At 40.7% G+C, this 17,500-nt stretch overlaps 1 protein-coding gene across 1 annotated transcript in view; it reads right to left on the bottom strand.

The window, feature by feature from the left end:
* The window catches only part of LOC149448799 (AP-3 complex subunit beta-1-like), a 229,597-nt gene that overhangs the window by 10,923 nt on the left and 201,174 nt on the right, over positions 1-17,500 (bottom strand). The window contains exon 14 of the mRNA XM_089694209.1: positions 2,009-2,147. Within this exon, the coding sequence (XP_089550335.1) occupies positions 2,009-2,147 (139 nt within the window). The remainder of the gene's footprint in view (positions 1-2,008; positions 2,148-17,500) is intronic.

Here is a 17,500-nt window from a genome sequence, read left to right as displayed (position 1 = left end):
CTTAAAATTGTATACTTACTTATTCTTTACAAATACACTCCACCTTATTTCATAGGTGTAATGAACTTCGAATATGAATAAATCCACTCCAGTTACGAGGAGTATCAATTTTCAACTTATATATCCACTAATGATATTTTGACACCATTTTCAATTTAGGTTTGCTCATCAGCTGTATTAAAGTGTGGAATTAATAACTGTACTATAGTAGGTAAATTAAAATGAAAGAATTTTATTTTTGATCAAACTATGCAGAATTTTATTAATTGAAACCTGTAAAAGCGGTATAAATCGACAGAGCTTTTAACAAATGTATGTTGTTTTGTACAATGGTCCAGATATATGCTTTTACAATAATATTCCAGGAATAAAATCCAGTTCTGTGTATACAGTATATATTTAGAAAGCAGTCGGCACTAGAAGGGGCTGTGTTTCTTTTCTAGGAAAGTGAGTGTCTGATGTGGAAATAATAACAGTGCTGACCTCTAGTGTTTGGAAATAAAAGAGTTATTGAGACATTTAATCCATTGAGGACTTAAACCATTTAAATTGTTATTATTAAGGATTACTCTATTTTATACAAATAAAATGTAAGCGACAAGCAGTAACACTGCAACAAGGAATTGCACTGTAAACCTCTAAAATATCTATAGACATATCATTACCAACATCTGCTAAATATTATTTTGACCGATATACTTTATAACAGAACACTGTTGAAGATCTATAGATCTTTAGTAATAATATAGCCATGAAGAAAATGTCTGGTTCTATTATAAATGATTAAATCGTACCCTCCTCAAAGTTATGGTCATATGTGTGTTTTAGTGTGGAGTGTTCAAAATAAATTCTACTTTCAAAATTAAAAGGACAGGCACACTTAAGACACAAGGAAACATACTTGCTGCCTGGTAACTGAAGAAACAGTTATAGTAAAGACCAAAACACTTAAAGTAATATTAAACCCACCGTTTTGTTTATGCACTTTCAGCAGCTGATTTAATCACCTACTGAGTGTGGAGCTTTCTTTGCAGGCAGGGACTAGAGATGTGTCTCTACACTGTGTGCATGAATAGAAACACACAGCCCCATAGACTAGGATAATAATGTATTCCCCTGCTCCTGCCTCCCCTAATCTCCCCCCCCCCAAATAAAAAAAACAAAACAAAAAAATAAAAAACAAACAACAGACTGATTCGAGACTGCATTTTCCACTGTTAACTCTTTCCTGTGAAGGCTGAATGTCAAGGAAAGCAGAACTGAGAGCACAAGCCAACAGTATTGAACAATTATAAGCTGCAAGTGCTGGGATAAGTTTCTAAAACGATTAGTTTCTTAAAAATAAAAAAAAAATAATAAATACACACAATTTTTTACTGGTAAAAAAAACCATGCATTTATTTTTGGGAGCCTGTAAAGCATTACACCCATGATCAGCAGATTGCGGGTGCAGTGTTGGGCTCCTGTAGACTGTTTGTGTAGCTGCCTGCTTGTACCTCTGAAATGAGCAGCCAGTTACTGAATGACAGGAAGATCAATGAACTACCTAGCTAGAGGTCATCAGTGCCCTGGTAGTTCATTGAGAACTACAAGCCCTCATCTGCAAAAGTTGATGGTACCTGTAGTTCATTAATTCACAGAACTGTGAATGAATGACATGGCCATGTAGGTGGAGACCCACGTGGGCACTCTGTTGTGAATTGTGAGTGGTGCGGGGGGGTTGGGGTGGAGACAGCAGGCAGATGCTGAACATCTTACATCCTAAATATGAGTGTAGCATGCAACATGTTCACAAAGGAGGTGAACTTATCCTTTATTAGGTTGTTTACTGGGGAATGTCTATTGTACTCAGTGTTCTAGGCTAAAACATGCTGAGCGTTCAATATAACTTTAATGCAGCGAGAATAAGGTTTTATTATTGTTATTACAAGCAAAGTATCTGCAATCAATTATGACAGTATAAGGCTTCAAAATATAAAGAAGATAAAGAAAAATTAAAATGTTTTACCTGTGTACATTGTTCTGACCAGAAGGCACTACTCCAAGATTGGCAGCACCTAGAAACTTGTGCACCACAGTCTGTGGAGTGCTGTTCTGTGGAGATACTGTGGTAGTGGCTGAATTCTCATTCATACCAGTCAACTTTGCTATAAAAAGTAAAAGACAATGTATGTTATTTGAGAAGCTAAACATTTAAAATATTCAACATATATGTAACCTGAGAGGTTGACAGAACAAAGAAATAATAATATGGACAGTACTTCAGAAGACCACATGATTCTGCTTGGAAACTGAAATGAAGGGTACTGTACAGGAGGACATAAGTTTGAAGTCTTCAACATAGAAATCCAAACTACTGGTATATTATTTTACCTAGCTATATAAAAAAATTTTTTGTTATTCTAAATGCGAAAAATGTACTGAGTGCTGCAGGAGATTAATATACAGAGTGCCTAAATATTAACATCAGACCTGCTGAGACAAAAAAACGAAAAAAAAAAAACAGTTATGATATTCGTTTGAGGACCACTGGCAAAGTGTTGTAATGAAGCTTAAAAAGCAAGACTGTTAATATACCAACTTCTTGCTAAATACACTATATTACCAAAAGTATTGGGACACCCCTCCAAATCATTGGATTCAGGTGTTCCAACCACCTCCATGGCCACAGGTATATAAAATCAAGCACCTAGGCATGTAGACTGCTTCTACAAACATTTGTGAAAAAATGGATCACTCTCAGGAGCTCAATTCAAGCATGGTACCGTGATAGGTTGCCACCTGTGCAATAAGTCCATCCATGAAATTTCCTTGCTCCTAAATATTCCACGGTCAACTGTTAGTGGTACTATAACAAAATGGAAGCAACTTGGAACAACAGGAACTCAGCCGTGAAGTGGTAGGCCACGTAAAATGACAGAGCGGGGTCAGCGCATGCTAAAGCGCACAGAAGTCACCAACTGCCTGCAGAGTCAATAGCTAATGATCTCATAACGTCATGTGGCCTTCAGATTATTCCATAAGGCTTTCTGCGCACTTTTGTGCTGAGTTTCCATGGCCGAGCAGCTGCATCCAAGCCTTATATTACCAAGTGCAATGCAAAGCATCAGATGCAGTGGTGTAAAGCACGCCACTACTGAACTCAAGAGCAGTTGAGACGTGTTCTCTGGAGTGATGAATCACGCTTCTCCTTCTGGCAATCCGATTGACGTGTCTAGGTTTGGCAGGTGCCAGAGGAACGGTACTTGCCTCACTGCATTGTGCCAAGTGTAAAGTTCGGTGGAGGAAGGATTATGGTGTGGGGTTGTTTTTCATGAGTTGGGCTTGGTCCCTTCGTTCCAGTGAAGGGAACTATTAAGGTTTCAGCATACCAAGACATTTTGGACATGCTCCCAACTTTGTGGGAATAGTTGGGGGATGGCCCCTTACTGTGCCAACATGACTGAGCAGCAGTGCACAAAGCAAGGTCCATAAAGACATGGATGAGCGAGTTTGGGGAGGAGGAACTTGACTGACCTCAACCCGAGAGAACACCTTTGGGATGAATTAGAGCGGAGACTGAGTCAGGCCTTCTCGTCCGACATCAGTACCTGACCTCACAAATGCGCTTCTGGAAGATTGGTCAAACATTCCCATGGATATACTCCTAAACCTTGTGGACAGCCTTCCCAGAAGAGTTGAAGCTGTTATTGCTGCAAAGGGTGGGCCAACTCAATATTGAACCCTACGGGCTAAGACTAGGATGCCATTAAAGTTCATGTGCATGTGAAGGGATGCGTCCCAATACTTTTGACAATCTAGTGTATATGCAAGCTGAAATTTTGTAATAGAGTGGCTACGTTTTCACTGTTCACTTTCTCCTAACCCTTGAGACTGACAATTTTTCTTGTTAGAGTAGTAAGGGGTTATAACACCTGCTATGCTTTTATTGCTGTCTGCGTTCCCACATTGGACATTCATACATTTGTTCTGGTGGCCAGCACTGGAACAAAAAGTGATGGGGAAACCAAAATTTCACAGCTGACATCAGGTTTTAGCCTAACTTCTTGTTGTTAAACTAGGACAGAATGTGATGGAAGAGAGACAACAAAAACAAAATTCCATAATCTATCCAAAAAAGTAAAAAAAAGTTTTGCATAGAGATGCACTTTAAACATCGCCAAGCTACAGCTATGACCATTCATGTATTCCTAACATTCTTAAATGGGAAAGACGCTTTAAAACAAGCCCTAAATGACCTCTATAGCTGCAGAGACTGTGGAATAGTTCATCCTGAAATATTACAACAAATACTCTGAAGTCTTAAAGCAACCTGCTGCTTGTTTACAGTAAAGGTCCCTGCACAGGGTACTGATGTATGAATACCGGATCTTTGTGCCAGAAAAGTTTCTGCACAAAAAAGTAATGCTCATATGGCCGTAAAGCACATGCATTTACAAGCGAACACACATATAGAAATTCTTCTAGTTCCCAAAATGCCAAATACGCAATATAATCTTCTTTTCAAGGAAGGAAGTGCAATTTTCTGGGTAATTCAGCATAAAATACTGACCAGTAATGCCATTTTTTTTACTGATCTAAACATGGTGCTATTTTACTTATATTTACACACCTGTGTTTATGGGCCCTTTAAAAACAATGAGCTGCATTCAGATCAGTTAAAAAACATTTCTGAATGCCTAAAAAGGTGGTAATTTTGGTGCCCATGTGCAAGAGCCCCAAAAGGCTGGCAGGCTGCCATGGTGAAGAATCAGACAGGAACTGTGATTGAGTCTTTGTTGTGAACTTTCACAGTGCCTGCATCTAAAGTCAGTGTGTTTTTTTTTTCATGTACTGCTCATAACAAAACTAAGACCTGTGTCCTGTACTGTACTCCAAGATGGGGAATTTACAGGCAAGATGTTTGTTTTTACTTACAGAGTTGTTCTAATTCTCAGATGTGAGTTCTTTTAATAAAGCTAATGAGTTTTACACAAGTGGGGGCACTTTCCTTGTTTTCAATCTCATTCTATGCATGTTATGGTTCATTAGTGACTGAAGTCAGATTGGATCTTTCACACATGGGGCTATGGGGGTTTCCATACCCCCATAGCCTTTATGACCACTCAGTTGTTGGGGGTCATTACCAGCCGGTATGCAACCTGAGATGTACAGAAGTGGTGTGATTCTTATTACCAGGGAGCTTCCAGAACCAAGCATAACAGGATATTTACATTTTTGGACTGTATAGTCGATCAATGTTGGGATTGTGTACCACAGTTTGAAGTACACTATCTCACTGTTTCAGTGTTGATCACTGTAAAACCTCACATTTTTGTAAATATTTTATTCTATCTTTTCATGTGACAACACTGAAGAAATGACACTTTGCTACAATGTGACGTAGTGAGTGTACAGCTTGTATAACAGTTTAAATTTGCTGTCCCCTCAAAATGACTCAACACGCAGCCATCAATGTCTAAACCGCTGGCAACAAAAGTGAGAACGCCCCTAAGTGAAAATGTCCAAATTGGGCCCAATTAGACATTTTTCCTCTCGGATATCATGTGACTCGTTAGTGTTACAAGATCTCAGGTATGAATGGGGAGCAGGAGTGTTAAATTTGGTGTTATCGCTCTCACTCTCTCATACTGGTCACTGGAAGTTCAACATGGCACCTCGTGGCAAAAAAACTCTCTGAGGATCTGAAAAAAAGAATTGTTATTCTACATAAAGATGGCCTAGGCTATAAAAAGATTGCCAAGACCCTGAAACTGAGCTGCAGCACGGTGGCAAAGACCATATAGCGGTTTAACAAGACAGGTTCCACTCAGAAAAAGCCTCGCCATGGTCGACCAAAGCAGTTGAGTGCACGTACTCAGCATCATATCCAGAGGTTGTCTTTGAGAAATAGACGTACGGGTGCTGCCAGCATTGCTGCAGAGGTTGAAGGGGTGGGGGTCAGCCTGTCAGTGCTCAGACCATATGCCGCACACTGCATCAAATTGGTCTGCATGGCTGTCGTCCCAGAAGGAAGCCTCTTCTAAATATGATGTACAAGAAAGCCCGCAAACAGTTTGCTGAAGACAAGCAGACTAAGGACATGGATTACTGGAACCATGTCCTGTGGTCTGGTTCAGATGGCGTCAAGCGTGTGTATTGGCAACCAGGTGAGGAGTACAAAGACAAGTGTGTCTTGCCTACAGTCAAGCATGGTGGTGGGAGTGTCATGGTCTGGGCTGCATGAGTGCTGCTGGCACTGGGGAGCTACAGTTCATTGAGGGAACAATGAATGCCAACATGTACTGTGACATACATATAAAATAGGTAGTGAGCGCTCTAATAGATGTCAGCAGCTAGAACACAATAGGCAACCACAATGCCTTAAATATAAACAGTCAAACTAAAATAATGAAGTGCAGCGCTAAGAAGAAAAAAGTCAATAGAGTGATAATCTGGTATCACAATGGTGTACTGTAGAGGTACGGAATCCCACGGCTTCCACTTTATCAGAATGACAGAAATGCGCACTCACCGGAAACGCATGGGTTATGCGCATGTGTGATTATGCATCACGGGCAATGGGAACATCAGAATCCAGGCAGCCAGGCGTCTCCCTCACGGTGGGTCATCACAGACTCCTGTAACAGGTCCGGGGGATCCCCTTAAGGTAAGCCAGTTGTTCCCTTCTCCAGGAAAAAACCTCCTCTCAGGATGGCAAAAGTGCTTTCTCTATGGGAGTGAAAGCTCCAGATAGGAGCCCCAGAAAACAAATGCCCAGAATAGTGTAGTATGTTCAAAATCTCAGGTTTAATCATCAAAATAGCAGCAGGGCAGTAAGCATATGGTACATCATGATATGTGAAGTACATAAAGTAAACAAATGCAGTACTGACCCCCAGTGGTGTAAAACGCCGGGCCTCCTCGTGGCTCCGGCGGGTATAAGACGTCACGCTCTGTGCAGTTCCTCCTTAGGCCTTTCGTGCTAGAGGCACATCATCAGAGGGGAGACTGCACAGGCGTCAGTCACGCTGCTGTGCAGTCTCCCCTCTGATGATGTGCCTCTAGCACGAAAGGCCTAAGGAGGAACTGCACAGAGCGTGACGTCTTATACCCGCCGGAGCCACGAGGAGGCCCGGCGTTTTACACCACTGGGGGTCAGTACTGCATTTGTTTACTTTATGTACTTCACATATCATGATGTACCATATGCTTACTGCCCTGCTGCTATTTTGATGATTAAACCTGAGATTTTGAACATACTACACTATTCTGGGCATTTGTTTTCTGGGGCTCCTATCTGGAGCTTTCACTCCCATAGAGAAAGCACTTTTGCCATCCTGAGAGGAGGTTTTTTCCTGGAGAAGGGAACAACTGGCTTACCTTAAGGGGATCCCCCGGACCTGTTACAGGAGTCTGTGATGACCCACCGTGAGGGAGACGCCTGGCTGCCTGGATTCTGATGTTCCCATTGCCCGTGATGCATAATCACACATGCGCATAACCCATGCGTTTCCGGTGAGTGCGCATTTCTGTCATTCTGATAAAGTGGAAGCCGTGGGATTCCGTACCTCTACAGTACACCATTGTGATACCAGATTATCACTCTATTGACTTTTTTCTTCTTAGCGCTGCACTTCATTATTTTAGTTTGAATGTACTGTGACATACTGAAGCAGAGCATGATCCCCTCGCTTCAGAGACTGGGCCCAAACACACATCCAAGACGAGCACTGCCTTACTAAAAAAGCTGAGGGTAAAGGTGTTGGACTGGCCAAGCATGTCTCCAGACCTAAAACCTATTGAGTATCTGTGGGGCATCCTCAAATGGAAGGTAGAGGAGCGCAAGGTCACTAACATCCACCAGCTCTGTGATGTGGCCATGGAGGAGTGGAAAAGGACTCCAGTGGCAACCTGTGAAGCTCTGGTGAACTCCATGCCCAAGAGGGTTAAGGCAGTGCTGGAAAATAATGGTGGCCACACAAAATATTGACACTTTTGGCCCAATTTGGACATTTTCACTTAGGGGTGTACTCACTTTTGTTGCCAGCGGTTTAGACATTAATGGCTGTGTGTTGACTTATTTTGAGGGGACAGTAAATTTACACTGCTACAATATAAAGTAGTGAGTGTACAGCTTGTATAACAAAGTGTAATTTCTTCAGTGTTGTCACATGAAAAGGTATAATTAAATATTTACAAAAATGTGAAGGGTGTACTCACTTCTGTGAGATACTGTATATATTGTATTATGCTGCACAGTGTTTTACTGTATATGCACTTTTTTAATTATTCGGACTTTGCAGTTATGTTATACCTTATCAGGATATCAGTAGCTTCTGATTAATGCAGAACTTTTGTCTATCAAATCCTAAACGTCTACCTGGCAAAACTTGGGAAATGAGTGATAAGAGGACAAAGTGGAGGCTTTGCAAATCTGGGTTACACATGCTTGCTGCTGAAATGCCCAGGAGACACCAACAGCCCTGGTGGAACAGGCTCTGAAGGGAAAAGGAAGAACGGTTTCCTTCAAGAGGTAGGACCTGCAAATCAGTAGGCGGGTTCAGCTGGCAATGGTGGAGCAGAGGGCAGGTTGTCTTCTACCAGGACTTCCAGGTTAAACAAAAGGGGACTCGCTGCTGTCAAGTAGGCTCTGACAGCCCTAACCATATCCAGACAATGTAAGCAATTTTCATCTGAAACTCACCTTGTTCTTGTGCAAAACAAATAAGGCTCTTTACGAGATAGAGCTGCTCACTCAGAAACACGCCTAACAGGCAAAAGGTGAGGTCTTCCAAAAGAATGTCTCTATTTGGTTAAAAAAAAGGGGGGGGGCTCTGAAGAGCAGAGAGCACCAGGTTGAGATCCCAAGGTGATACAGGAGGTCGATTTGTAACCATAGTGACTCTGTACTTCTCCAGGGAGGAGGGGGTCAGGATTTTTATTTTTTTACACTTTTTCAGTGTTGATCACTGTAAAACCAATGCTTGCAACTGTCAAGAACAGCTGTTCTTGGCATTGTAATCATATATTATAGGATGCTGTGATAGCTGTGGGCTAATCAAAACATCATAATACGAAGCACAACTGTTATGAATGAAACCCATTCATAACAGTTGTGTTCACACTAAAATCACGTGATCGCATAGCAATCATGTGACATCCTGGTAGCCCAAAGCAGCCGATTACCACGTTCCGCAATCAGCTGTCATACAGGTATGTCGCTTAGCTTGCCCGTGCCACCTGCAGTATATGTACTGTGGGCAGGCAGGAAGTAGTTAAAGCCAGGAATTTGATATCATATACAGAGAAAGCCTTTCTTACCTTATCCACAGCACTGGAGCTACATTATCAAGGTGCAGGCTTTGCCTGTCATGGTGGGCATACCACCCCATTAAAGGGATCTTTAATGCTTTGGCACCATAGACATGTAACCATGGCCTTGGACCTGTATAGCACCCTGCAGCTAACGTCACAAGTTGCACTTTTTGCCAAAGGAGTGCCTAATTCATGATCCAGTGCTCAAAGCAAACATTACAGACAATGGGGTTTGTGTACATTCTCCAAGGTACACACTGAGAGTAGCTGCAACAGAAAGTGATAGGTAGCGCAATGCAATAAGCAATCAGATGTTGATAGAAGATTCAGATGAAAAAAAGTTCAATGGTTTAAAAAGAAAAAATACTTCTCCGAGGAGAACAGGTCCATCATAAGAACACAAGCATGACACTGAAGCCTTATAAAAGTGGGAAGGGTTATATGGGTACGCTCTACAAGCAGCCCCGTGTTTAATCACCTGAAGGTAGTAACATATATCCCATGGTCTATGAATACCAGTTCTGTACTTTACAATTTAAATCAGTTTTCAGCCCACCCATCCTCTCTTTGCAAATAAAAATTGTGAAAAGGGATTTGTCATGGCAGTATCATGCTGGTTTTTCAACATCTACAAGTACTTCCCACTAAGACGTTCAGGGCAGTAGGAATATTGAGGTGCTGTGGAATGCCAGTAAGCAAAATTCCTTTTCCTCTGATAGGCCTTGTTGTGTATTTAGAGGGCACTCAGAGGTGACATGGGAAGTGGCACTTTATTTACCCATCATTACCTAGTTGCTGGACTGTGACCCCAGAGCAGGAGCAGCAGTGAGCAGGGCACTAGAAATCTACAAATCACTGATTTTGGGGAAGAGGTCACAAAAAAAAGATATACTGTGGGTGATATTAATGCCTAGACTAAACATACAAATATATGAATCTTGCCTTCTGTCTGCCCAATAATTTGCTCATTAACCGTTTCCCGCCCGCAATGTACTGCAGCAGCTACAGGCAAAGCGACGTACGTTGCTCTGGCTGTACTAACACAGGGAAACCCCCCTCACGACTACTGTGTCCAGCGGAATGAAGATCCCGGTGAACGGGACCCGGTGCTCATGTGATCGCTATGTGATCACATGATCACAATGTAAGCAAAGCGGTTATGAACAAATCTCATTCATAACAGCTCTGCTCCTCTTCCTAGTGAGCTGTGATTGGCCCACAGCTGTCACATGATGCATGGGGCTAATTACAGCTCCCTGTACCATGTGACCAGCTACAGATCACTATCCTGAGCTGTCAAGATTTAACTCATTCATGACAGTTCAGGTATGAGTTAGGTTCATGACAGCAAGCTTTGTAATTATCTTTATTTCTCCCACAAAGCAAAGTGTTAAAAAACCCCACAGTATTACAATGTTACTATGGTAACATTGTACTATTCTGATACAGGTATAAAAAAAAAATTAAAAAAAAACCCACAACCCATATTCAGAATTTTTTTTTTCTTTACTTGCCAACCGCTTACCCGCATTTTGCAGGCGAGCAGCAGCTCTTGGCAAAGCGACATAATCTTGCATCACTCCCACTGCCCCCCCCACGGTTGGTCCCGGGAGAGAAGAGAGAACACGGCACTGAGTAAAAGCACCACTACATTTTACACACACGCGCGATTAGCACACTTTACCCTTTGATCGCCCCTATTAACCCTTTGATCACCCTGTCACCCAGCCAGTGCCATTAGTACAGTGTGAATATATAGAATTTTTCACTGATCACTGTATTCCTGCCACTAGTGACATCAGATAACCTCATGGTCAGTTAGCGCCCCACCCAGCCAAGGTAAGCTAGCGTTAGATTGCCTGCACAATATCACACTCACGCTATAGGTCGCTGATCACCACCATTACTAGCATAGTGTTTGTACGGATCAAGATATTGATCATGTACAGAACTATACTAGTGCCTCCTTTGTATAGTGTCCCCAAAAATGCAGAGTTAGCAGGATCGGCCCCGTTTGCTGCAAGCACTAGAGTTTAGCCCCTCCACTCACAGAAGATTTGTATCAATTGATTGTGGGCCAAAGCAATTTATACACACAATACATTGCCGCCCACCCAAATTCAGCTCCTGCCAGACAATTCAGAATTTAAAACAGTAACCCTCAACATGGACATTACGAAAAAGAATGAATTGCGGTCATATTGGTCCACAGACCCGATTTATCATATGCCCATGTTCTCTACTGTTACATATATGCCCAACAAGGACCAGCACTGTACTGGTATGTCGCTGGACTTTGACTGGTTATACCAGGATGATGCCTGCAGCTACAGGCATCATCCTGGTATCCTTATTTCATGTAAAAGCAATCCTTGTGCCCAATTAGCTGCTGAATTGTTTTTACGAGCAGCAGGAAGGGACAACCCCCCCCACCTTCTACTGTCTTTCACAGTTTTCTTGGGCTCTCCTGTCCCACAGGGGTATCTGAGAATGCAGCTGTAAGTTCCGCTGGCTGACCATAGAGCTGATCGGAGAACAGAATCGCTCCAATCATCTCTATAGTTTAAGAAATCAGAAGCTACCAGCATTTCATCACTTAAGATTTGCAGGATATAAACAGCGCCATTTGTAAATTGGGAAAGCATCTGATCACATCAATCTTGGTGAGATTAGATAATGTAAGAGCAGAGGAGAGATCTAGAGTTTGATAGACCCCAGATTTATCAAAAAAGAATATATAACAATGCCCATTGAAGTTATGGGGGAAATTTGCATTCCCTGTGAAAGCATTAAAAGTGATCAAAAAAAAAAAAAATGAAAGGGACAGTGTAACAATAACTAAAAAAAAAAAAAAAAAAAGCACCCATGCCCCCCTGCGCACGCAAGCGGTGACCCCGTGCTGGTATGTAAACAGCAGTTGCACCATGCATGTGAGGTATCACTGTGAATGTCAGATCGAGGGCAGTAATTCTAGCACTAGACCTGTGTAAATATAAATTGGTGACCTGTAATGGCTTTTAAAGAATTGCCTATCGATAATAAAAATGTATGTACTTTGTTGCCATTGCACTGGCAAATGCAATTTTAAAGCATGTCATATTTGGTATCTATTTACTTAGTGTAACATCTTACTGTATATACTTTATCAAACAATTGGGCAATATTTTGTTTTGTGCATTAAAACTCTAAAAAGTGTACTTTTCCCAAAAGATTTGCGTTTAAAAAATCAACACCCACCGTTTCATTCTCTAGGGCAGGGGTGTCAAACTGGCAGCCCTCCAGCTGTTGCGAAACTCCCATCATGTCTCTGCCTTTGGGAGTAATGCTTGTAACTGTCAATATTGCAATGCCTCATGGGACTTGTAGCTTGGCAACAGCTGGAGGGCCGTCAGTTTGACACCCTGTGTTCTAGGGCCTGTGCTTTAAAAAAAATGTATAATGTTTGAGAGTTCAGAGTAATTTTCTAGCAAAAAAAAATGTATTTTCATGTGAACAAAAAGTGTCAGAAAAGGCTTGGTCTCCAAGAGTGGGTGATGTGTGGCATAAGCTTCTAATGTTGGCCCTGAAATGCCAGGATAGTAGAGGCAACCCCGTCAAATGACCCCTTTTTGAAAAGTAGACACTCCAAGGTATTTGCTAAGAGGCATGGTGAGTGTTTTGCAGCTCTCATTTGTTGCCACGTTTTTGGAAAATGAAGAAAGAAAACAAAAAATGTATTTTTTCTTTTTCAAAACCCTGTGACAAAAATTATATATCTGTAGGTAGTGGGGAAGTGATATGAGGAAATATGATCTTTGAAGCCTGGAGGTGGTCATTGGATTTTGGGGGCTTCTATGTAGCTAGGCTGCCAAAAATGTCTCTTACAAGTGGTATCCCCATACTCAGAAGTAGGAGAATGTGTTTTGGGGTGTTATTCCACATATACCCATGGCAATGTGTTAAAAAAAAAAAAAAAAAAGTCATTTTCAAAAAATTTGTGGCAAAAAATAAAATGTTCCATGGACTCAACATGCCTCTGCAAAATCCTTGGGGTGTCTACTTTCCAAAAAGGAGTCATTTGGGGAGGGGGTTGTACTGCCCTGGCATTTTAGCACCTCAAGAAATGTGATAGGTAGTCATAAAGTAAAAGCTACTTAAATTCCAATATATATATATATATATATATATACCATAGTTTACAGAAGCTATAACTTTCACACAAACCAATTAATATACATGTATTGAGATTTTTTTTTTTTACCAAAGACTTTTAGCAGAATACATTTTAGCCTAAATTTATGACTGAGTTTATTGGATATTTTTTATAACCAAAAGTGAAAAATATATTTTTTTAAATTTTCAGTCTTCTTTTGTTTATAGCGAAAAAAAATAAAAGCCGCAGAGGTGATCAAATACCACCTAAAGAAAGCTCTATTTGTGTGAAAAAAGGAAAAATCTAGTTTGGGTACAGCACTGTATGACCGCGCAATTCCCAGCTGAAAAAGCGCAGTGCTGAACAGCAAAAAATTGCCTGGTCAAGAAGGGGGTAAATTCTCTGGAGGGCAAGTGGTTAAAGCAACCCTTGTAAAAAAAAAAAAAAAAAAAAAACAACAACAAAAAAAAAAACACAGTTTGGAGTCTGTAAATATTACGTCACGAAAAAAAAGCGCTAACTGAAACTACATTTTCAGGAGATCCCATATAGACAGTCACCTAGACATACGTGATAAGACTACAGAATATTTGGCTTTTAGATGTATAAATTATAGACAGTTGTAACAACAGCCAGTAAAAAAAAAGGTATTGAAAACAGATGGAAGTTATCAAGAACAATGTAACCTAAAGTACAAATTGACTTCTATACTGGACATCTGAAAAGACAAGTTTCAAAACTAGATACAAAAAAAGACAAGTTTCAAAAGAATACCTATTCACAAATGCCCTTTTATATATAACTGTACACATCTAAGCAACACATACAATATAAAATATTTCATATTAAACACACTCTTAGCAAAACTCAGAAATGCTTTCATAAAACATGAAAGGCGGATATTCTATATAAAGATACATTGTGTTTTTCAGCAGACTAATCACTATAAGATGTTTAAAGCTGAAGTTTGTTCTGCCTCAATATTGCCTTCCTTGGGTCCTTACACGTTAATATCAAATTAAAAAAAAAAAAAAAACAACTTTTCATTACATGCCTAATTTTAGACCCAGTGAAATCCCCACAGTCCCTATATGTAGGCAGATCATGGCTGGTGGAAGGGGCCAACAGAGTGCTATAATAGCTTCATGATAACATCATAGCACCTTGCCTCTATACACTCAAGTCATGATGTAAGCAGTGGGCTGGAATTTTGGGAGAAGGTACGCAAATATCAGAATGCTTTGATGTGTGGATGTCAGTCTGGAGAAATGGGTGTTCCTAGGCAGGCTGTATTTGCATGCAGATTGCCCCAAGTAACAACCACATTTGATGCCAAGCTTCCCTGAAACTGAAATTCACTGATTCACTAAACAATTAAATCCAAGCATGTTCAAATAACTAAATTTGCCTGGCTTTCCCCTGCACTTTCATGCTAGTTATAACATAAAAACAGTCTTGCAAAAATGATTTTATATTTTATGCAATCCATTAAAAAAAAAACCAAAACCTAAAAATGCACTTTTTTTCTAGTTAAATTAGTGTTAGCTTTAAAAAGCAGCAGTGGTGGAGGAAGACAGGATGTACCACACACATCCTGTGTACTTTTATGAAGTTTATTTGGACACGTGTAGCACACAACAGGTTAAGTAATTTTAGGCCTCAAATTCTCATTTTCAATGCAACGAACGTGTGTGGTGCTGAGTGATTGTGGTGGGCCCATAGTATCTCTGAATCCCCATGTGCACACACACAATATTACAAAATTGACCAGAGACACTAGAGAGTCTGTGGCCAGCAGGAGATACAGTGAGGAACAGAAGTATTTGAACTCCCTGCGATTTTGCAAGTTCTCCCACTTAGAAATCATGGAGGGGTCTGAAATTCACATTGTAGGTGCATTCCCACTCTGAGAGACAGAATTGAAGAAAAAAATTCAGGAAATCACATTGTATGATTTTTAAAAAATTTATTTGTCTTGCACTGCTGAACATAAGTATTTGAACACCTGAGAAACAGCAATAATTCTGGCTCTCAAAGACCTGTTACTGTGCCTTTAAAAAGTCCACCTCTACTCTACTCATTAATCTAACTTAGTAGCACCTGTCTGAGCTCTTTAAAGACACCTGTCCACCCCACAGTCAGTCAGATGCCAACTACTACCATGGGCAAGACCAAAGAGCTGTCAAAAGACACCAGAGACAAAATTGTGGACCTCCACAAGACTGGAAAAAGCTACGGGGCAATTGCCAAGCAGCTTGGTGAAAATAGATCAACTGTTGGAGCAATTGTTAGAAAATGGAAGGGGCTAAAGACGACTGTCAGTCTCCCTCAGACTGGGGCTCCATGCAAGATCTCACCTCGTGGGGTATCACTGATAAGAAAGGTGAGGAATCAGCTCAGAACTACAAAGGAGGAGCTGGTCAATGACATGAAGAGAGCTGGGACCACAATTTCAAAGGTCACTGTTGGTAGAACACTACGCCGTCGTGGTTTCAAATCATGCATTGCATGGAAGGTTCCCCTGCTTAAGTCATCACATGTCCAGGCCTGTCTGAAGTTTGCCAATGACCATCTGGATGATCCAGAGGAGGCATGGGAGAAAGTCATGTGGTCAGATGAGACCAAAGTAGAACTTTTTGGTCTAAACGTCACTCGTCGTGTTTTGGAAGAAAAAGAAGGATGAGTTGCATCCCAAGAACACCATCCCTACTGTGAAGCATGGGGGTGGTAACATCATGGTTTGGGGGTGCTTTTTTGCGAAGGGGACAGGATGACTGCACTGTATTAAGGAGAGTACGAATGGGGCCATTTATTGTGAGATTTTGAGCAACAACCTCCTTCCCTCAGTCAGAGCATTGAAGATGGGTCGTGGCTGGGTCTTCCAACATGACAACGACCCGAAGCACACAGCCAGGATAACCAAGGACTGGCTCCGTAAGAAGCATATGAAGGTTCTGGAGTGGCCTAGCCAGTCTCCAGACCTAAATCCAAAAGAACATCTTTGGAGGGAGCTGAAACTCCGTGTTGCTCAGTGACAGCCCCAAAACTTGACAGATCTAGAGATCTGTGTGGAGGAGTGGGCCAAATTCCCTGTTGCAGTGTGTGCAAACCTGGTCAAGAACTACAGGAAACGTTTGACCTCTGTAATTGCAAACAAAGGCTTCTGTACCAAATATTAACACTGATTTTCTCAGGTGTTCAAATACTTATGTTCAGCAGTGCGAGACAAATTCTTTAAAAATCATACAATGTGATTTCCTGATTTTTTTTTTAAACTCTGTCTCTTAGAGTGGGAATGCACCTACAATGTGAATTTCAGACTCCTCCATGATTTCTAAGTGGGAGAACTTGCAAAATCGCAGGGTGTTCAAATACTTCTGTTCCTCACTGATTGGACGATATTATAACTGCAAATGTTCTACTAGGTCTGAGCAGTGAATAATTAGTAATCTGATCATTTGACAGTTTAGGACTATGCAAAGTGTCTTTTGTTTTTGTAATTGCAGGGTTGCAGCATTTTTTAAATTGCCTATGTTAGGTGGTCAGTGTATAAGTATAAAATATTTAGAAGAGTTCTTCTTTAAAGTTAAAAAACAGCAAAATTGCTAAGCGGCCACAAGTGTAAGCAAAACAAATCTTTCTTTTTTCAAAGTACAGTAAGCAGCTTTTTCCATCTTCATCAATTTTCTGCTCAAGGTAGCAGTTAAAAATAATATATTTACCTTCAGAATTTACTACTGTAGGAAAACTCAAAGTGAGATATTTTATATTCTGCATAAAATGTAAGGAAATGTTCCATTAACACACATAGAAAACGATAAAATTCTTTTGCCGTTCTATATTAAATGCACTGTATAAATAAAAGGCAAACCATAAGTGTATATAGTGTGTTGAATATATCCCACACAAAATTACATGGCAAAAGATCACATTGAAAGTCCTGACACCATTTGGAATGGTTTGTAATAAGAAAGCTGGACAATAATCATGGTGGAAAGAGAGAATCTATTCAAAATATTTAAAAAATGGTATCATCATGTGCAATCATCAGAAGAAAACCCTTGTATTCTG

The sequence above is a fragment of the Staurois parvus genome, unplaced genomic scaffold, assembly GCF_062004578.1.
Source record: "Staurois parvus isolate SC_StPar_1 unplaced genomic scaffold, SC_StPar_1.0 ptg000656l, whole genome shotgun sequence".
Classification (NCBI taxonomy): Eukaryota; Metazoa; Chordata; class Amphibia; order Anura; family Ranidae; genus Staurois; species Staurois parvus.
Note: the sequence above shows the minus strand (reverse complement) of the source record. Positions and strands in the feature narration are given on the sequence as shown.